We start from the raw sequence: 6788 nt of genomic DNA, 5'->3' as shown, positions 1-6788 counted from the left end.
GTGCGGCCTGTTGAGTGATGACCCGTTCTTTTGTATCTTCAATATTTTAGATAATTGCAGTCGAGAACAGAGACCCCTGACTTTTGTATTGTTTTATTTACTGAATGCAGGTACGTGGGAAAGTTATGTTCATTGTTATTATCGAAGTTTCATTATTAATGTACTCGCATGTTGTCTGCTTGCCGTTGCTTAAGTGATTTTTGTGAGCGTTGAAGATAATTGCAGTCGAGAACAGAGACCCCTGACTTTTGTATTGTTTTATTTACTGAATGCAGGCAATAAACCAGAGATTGTGAAACCTTGTGTCGTGCATGAACGAGGGTCGCTACAAAAGCACAAGGGCCTTTTCAACTTAGTTGAGTATTGTTAGCACTTAACAGAGAAATGTTTTTCAACTTTTTAAGGACACCTCCAACGACGCATTTAATTAAACCTTTAAGGACTGAAAATTAATGTGTTGTGGTTTTTTTTGTTGTTATTGTTATCTCATGAATCTTAAAACATGTTTAAAAAATATATATTCTCATCAACCGAGATGTAGGTAGAACAAACCGGATTCAGTAGGTTAGGTTAATACATTGGCCATAGCAAATCCTTATAAAATCAATGCATAAGCCTAAAGACCTAGCTGAGTGTAACAAAAGGTACTAATTCATACAAAGATATAAGGTTTTTACTTGCACAAAACTGATAATGTTTCTTTATGGACAAAGTTATTGTTTAACCTGCTGTATTAACAATTTAACAACATAAACATTTAGGCCATTTAAGTTAGGGACAAAAAAAACACTTCCCTACAAGTCATCCTTACATTCATTTTTCAAGAAGAGGTAATAGCTTTAAGTATTTTTGTTGTTGTTTTTGCTTTTTAGTAGCAGTCTTCTTGTGGCCCAGAAATGTAATTTAACAGTATATAGATAAGGAATTATAAAGAAAAACAAAACACAAGGCACAAGAAGCTCCCCTTTATCTAACTAGTATACGAAGACGTTCTTGCTTGATGGCATTGATGAACTTCCATGTTTCGACGCTTTGAGACAGGCAGATGTCTTCTGGAAAACCCGGATACTTCTCCATGCAAATGTCCAAAACCGGAATCAAACTATTGAAAGACAAACACGTCAACCCAAGAAATGGGGCATCACTCACACATACACAAAAACAAAACATTTATCCTTTCATGCAGCATCAAAATCATACAAAACAGCGGTATCTCTTTATACGAGCATCTCTGCACCTGATTTGACGCCGTTGGTTATTCAGAATTTGCCCCTTACTGTTTTTTTTTTGGGGGCATATTTATCACTCACAAAGGTTTAATTTTCAATTGCAATATCACACAGAGACAACCCGTGAAAATACAAAATGAAATGTTGATTCCATTTATTGAGGCAGCGATAACAGAAATCAAAATGTTTACTGGTAATGAGTTGTTGTTTTTTTTAAATGCTATGGAGGAATTTTGGCCCACTCTTCTTTACAAAACTGTTTAAAATCATCCATACTGGAGGGATTTTCTAGCATAAACTGCTCGTTTAAGGTCACATCACAGCTTATTAATTGGACTTAAGTCCGGACTTTGACTTGGCCACTCCAGAACCTTCATTTTTTTTTTTTAATTGAGCCGTTTAGAGCTGGACTTGCAGGAATGTTTTGGTGTCCTGCTGCATGATCTAAAAGCTGTTGAGTTTGAGATCACTAACTGGATGGTCTCCTTTATGATCTTCTGGTAAATACCAGAATTCATTATTCCATCAACTACAACAGGCTGTCCTGGTCCTGAAGCAGCAAAGTAGCCCCAGACCACACTGCCACCACCATGCTTTACTGTTGGCATCATGTTCTCTTTGTCAAATGCTGTGCCAATGTAATGGGATGCACACCTTCCAAAAAGGTTTAATTTTTGACTTATTAGTCCACAGAATGTTACTCCAAAAGTTTAGAGGATAATCAAGATGCTTTTAGGAAAACGTGAGACAAATCCTTGTGTTATTTAGTGACAGCAATATTTTCTTTATGGGAACTCTCTCATGGAGTCTTTCCTTTAGTGGTGTATACTGAGGCCAGCAAGGCCTGCAAATCCTTGGAAGGTTCCTTCGTAACCCCCTGGATGAGCAGACATCAGAATAATCTTAGTTGGTTGACCACTCCTGGGAAGGTTCGCTCCTGTTCCCAGGTCTCTTCATTTGTGAATAATTGCTCTGACAGTTGTTCCCTGGACTCCTACAGCTTTGTGACTTTTTCTGGACAGATGGACTTTCTTCACTTTGTCTAACAGATTAAATTTAAGTTTTTTTCTTGATTCATCACAGGTGGTGGGAATCAACTTTGCGTGTGGCCTGTGAAATTGAACTCAGCTTCCCAAATCTGTGGTTAGTCACAGTTATATTGTGATTTAAAAAGGAGGGGGGGGGGCAATTATTTTTTAGCACATTGGGACACATAAGTTGTTTATTTTGTGCCTTTACCGAATAGAATCATCGTTTAAGGACTATATTTTGTCGTCTCTGTGTGATAATAAAATTAGTTTGATAAATATGCGAAAAAGACAAATCAAGAAGGGGGCAATTCCTTTCCCGTTTAAAAAAAACCAGGAAAAATAAACAGAAGAAGCCTACAAAGGAGGTATGAGGGGTGCTGGCTAAGTAGGAAGAAGTTGTTGCTTTCATTAAAAGAAAGATCCATAGAAGTGCCAACTGGTCGTCTAATAGCTCTTTTTAAAGTTGCTGTCCATAAAAATACTCTACTCGCTGATGCTATCTTCTGGCTGAAATCATTATTGCACTTAAATAAACATATTTTCGAGTTTTGGGTTGTCACTTGGAATGTATTTGAAACAGTCCTTTTATTACTTTCAGAATTTTCATCCTAAATAAAATGAAAACACCTAACATGCATGAACCCCACTATAGACAATTGCTTTTTTCAGGAACAAGGGAGGCAGATTTTTTTTTTTTTTTCTCGTAAAGACCCTGTTGAAAGTGATAGCGATGTAGGTCCAGCTGAAAGTGCGAAAGATGAAGAATATAATTGAAACAGGCAAAAAATTTAAAAAAACAACCAATACAAAATCTTTGTGAGTTAACTTTAATTTAAAACCATATCAGCACACTTTTGTTACGGCTCGATTTTTCCCCCGTTAATATTATCTTATTACTCTATATGTTTAATGTGTAATTAATGTTTTGATTACTACTTGAATATATTTCAGTGATCAGAAAGATGTGTTTTATTGCCATTTAGGTTTCACTTTGATCCTTTTTAAGGTCGGAAACCGGACAATTCGATTTTGATTATTTCGTATAGGGACAATTAGCTCATTACATGAGCAATTAGAGCCACTAGCACGATCACGGAACAAATTAAACTCGTATGTAGAGGTATAACTGAATTCAAAATAGTGAACCACTTTTATGGACAAAAATGAATTATTTTGTAAAAGTACCTCCATTCTGGATTAAGTGCAAATGGTGTAGTAGGATTTTTGAGCGTCAGCAACAACCCGTGCAGCTCCAGCAGGAAGGTATCAGTGCTGCTTCCGTAGCTGAATGTCGTCAACAGATGGCGCTCATGATCACTCAGGGCCATCTTGTACTCCTTGCAGACCTTTTCAAAGGGATCCTGTTGGGACACCGCAATGATCATGTCAACTCACAAAGAAACATTGCTCCACCAAGTTGTGTGTAGTCAGGAAGGTGCTTAGTAACTCTTGAGCCCCAATGCCTGGGAGAAAATATGGAGGGTAATAAACAATAAATTGTACTACATGGGTTTCGAAATCATTTTAGCTCAAGGGGCTACTTGGTAGAAGACACAATCTAACAGGGGCTGGACTAGTAGGGCATAATAAGTGTTTCTTAGCTAGAGGGCTGGGAGACTTTTCGTAGGCTTACAATTCAATTATGATTCAGGGATGTAAAATTTGATTGTAAAACCATTATTGGGGGGTTTTAACTATCCCCAAGATTTAATCTCTTGTAGCATTTATCAACTGTGCTTTTATGAAGAAAAAAAGATAAATAAGGCAAAATAATAATTTAAATAATTTCCACTATAGTTTATTTAGCTTGGTAAAACCCATGCATTTTGGAAAGTGACAAAAATAGCATACAAACAGTAATTAAGACGATACATTTAGTGATTTAAAAGTATTTCTGCTTTTTTTTAAATATAAATATTTACCGTAAATTCCGGACTATAAGCCGCTACTTTTTTGCCAAACCTTCAACCCTGCGGCTTATTCAGTGATGCGGCCAATTTATGTAATTTTTCTAACGGCCGCCGGCGGCGCTCGAGAACAAAAGGTAAGATTTAGACAAGTGGAATATATGCGCCGAGAAAGACTGCAACTTCTTAGCTTGTGTACAAATTAAATTAGCGTAGACATATCCTCATCATGCAAATTGCAAAAAGAAAGGCACATAACGTAGCTGTCAAGCTAAAAGCAAACGAGCAGTCCGATAAAGAAGGAAACAGAGCTACTGCGCGTAAATTTCACTTTGTGAGCGTGTTGCAAGCGTGTTTTTGGATAAGGGAGCGTGGGACGACGTCTATATGACAAAGTCTCTTTCCCATACCGGGGAAGAACACTTTGATGATGTCAGTTATAAGGAGGAAGATGAGGACGGTTTACCGTGGTTACTACAAGTACGACAAACCCAATTTAGTTGTATGTATGTTTTTTTTAACAGACCCGTTTACTGCATTGCGAGCGTGTTGCTAGTAGCGTTTTGCTACCTTTCACAGGCACGGTTTGGGATGAAAGTTATAATATTATAATTAAAGCTTTGAAAACTCTCTCGGTGTATCGTCTTTCTTTGTAAATATGTGTAACCGATGTATAATATGTATTTGCACCTGAATATTTTTGTAATATATTTTTTTGAGACACTTATTCTGATATGAGCAAACGCGGGCTGACGGGAAGTGGGGTAAAGGTTAGTGAGACCTGTTGTCGCGGCGGACAATAGTGGATATATATTTTTCCCACCCTTACCTTTGGAAATATAGACTTTTTTTCTTGGATTAGTTTCAATGGGTACCTGGACTGTGCAGGTCTGCATCAAACCTTAAGTACCGGTATCGTTTTCTGTTCAGTTTGCCGGCGGTGGTTTTTGGACTGTGTACTTATATTCAGTTACAATCGCGGGACTCAAAGCCGGGTTTGGGCTAATTTTGTGATTGTGTTACACATTTTAATGTGGGCGCAAGCGGCTTATATACAGGTGTGGCTTGTGTAAGTACAAAATCGGTTTTCCTCTTAAAATGTGGTGGGTGCGGCTTATAATCAGGTGCGCTCTGTAGTCCGGAATTTATGGTACTTATCATTTTTAGGACTGACTGTGACTTTTAGTTGAGGTAAAATAACACCAGGGTGAGGGTTTCCTCAAAGTTCTCTCGTTGAATGGTAGCCCGCAAACACAGTAACAGCTGCTTTGGTGTCTTCCAGTGGACAAAATTGCAGGTCGTTGCTTGACTCATTTTTATCTTGTTCTTCTCTCACTATTGTCTTGTGAGCCAGGTAAAGTGATGTGGCGGGCCAAATTTGGCCCAGAAGCCATGAATTTGATACATGTGTTGTATAAGATGTACAGTGGCTCATAAAAGAGGTTCAGTGACGATCTCTCAATGATTCAATGTTAATCTAAATGACTAACGATGATAAATGGAATCCACCTGTGTGTAATCAAGTCTCTGTATAAATGAACCTGGACTGTGATAGTCTTTTTAAAACTCAGAGAGGAACATGAAGAACGGGGAACACACCAGGCAGGTTCGAGATACTGTTGGGGAGAAGTTTAAAGCTGGATTTGGATACAAAAAGATTTCCCAAGCTTTAAACATCCCAAGGAGAACTGTGCAAGCAATAATATTGAAATGGAAGGAGTGCCAGACTACTGCAAATCTATCAAGATCGGGCCGTCCCCCTAAACATTCAGCTCATACAAGGAGAAAATTGACCAGAGATGCAGCCAAGAGGCGCATAACTACTCTGGATGAACTGCAGAGGCCTACAGCTGAGGTGGGAGAATCTGTCCATAGGAAAACAATCAGTTGTGTACTGCACATATCTTCCCTTTATGGAAGAGTGGCAAGAAGGAAGCCATTTCTTAAAGATATCCATCTAAAGTATCATTTAAAGTTCGCCACAAGCCACTTGTGAGACCCACCAAACATGTGGAAGAAGGTGCTCTCGTCAGATGAGACCAAAATCGAACTTTTTGGCAACAATGCAAGACGTTATGTTTGGCGTAAAAGCAGCACAGCTCATCACCCTCAACACACCATCCCCACAGTCAAACATGGTGGTGGCAGCATCATGGTTTGGGCCTGCTTTTCTTCAGCAGGGACAGGGAAGATGGTTAAAATTGATGGTGCCAAATAAAGGACCATTCTGGAAGAAAACCTGATGGAGTCCGCAAAAGACCTGAGACTGGGACGGATGGGTCTTCAAACAAGACAATGATCCAAAACATAAAACAAAAGCTAAAATTGAATGGTTCACCAAAAAACATATCAAGGTGTTAGAATGGCCAAGTCAAATTCCAGACCTCAATCCAATTGAGAATCTGTGGAACCTCCAGAACTAAAAACTGTTCACAAACGCTTTCCATCCAACCTCACTGAGCTTGAGCTGTTTTGCAAGGACGAATGGGCAAAAATATCAGTGTCTCGGTGTGCAAAACTGATAGAGACATACCCCAGGCGACTTGCAGCTGTAATCGCAGCAAAAGGTGGCGCTACAAAGTACTACCTCAATGGGGATGAATAATTTTGCACACCCACTT

General features: G+C 38.7%; 1 protein-coding gene across 1 annotated transcript in view; it reads right to left on the bottom strand.

The window, feature by feature from the left end:
- Positions 1 to 795: 795 nt before the first annotated feature.
- LOC148373838 (E3 ubiquitin-protein ligase rnf213-alpha-like) overlaps positions 796 to 6788 on the bottom strand; it is a 79139-nt gene continuing 73146 nt past the window's right edge. Inside the window, exons 65-66 of the mRNA XM_088329606.1 lie at positions 3446 to 3621; positions 796 to 1102 (exon numbers count right to left, since the gene is read on the bottom strand). Coding sequence (XP_088185732.1) covers positions 967 to 1102; positions 3446 to 3621 — 312 coding nt within the window. The 3' untranslated portion in view covers positions 796 to 966. The remainder of the gene's footprint in view (positions 1103 to 3445; positions 3622 to 6788) is intronic.

Source organism: Urocampus carinirostris, chromosome 1 (assembly GCF_059441175.1).
Source record: "Urocampus carinirostris isolate Australia breed hairy pipefish chromosome 1, RoL_Ucar_1.0, whole genome shotgun sequence".
In the NCBI taxonomy this organism is placed as follows: domain Eukaryota; kingdom Metazoa; phylum Chordata; class Actinopteri; order Syngnathiformes; family Syngnathidae; genus Urocampus; species Urocampus carinirostris.
The sequence above is the reverse complement of the archived record's forward strand: the minus strand, read 5'-3'. Positions and strand labels throughout refer to the sequence as shown.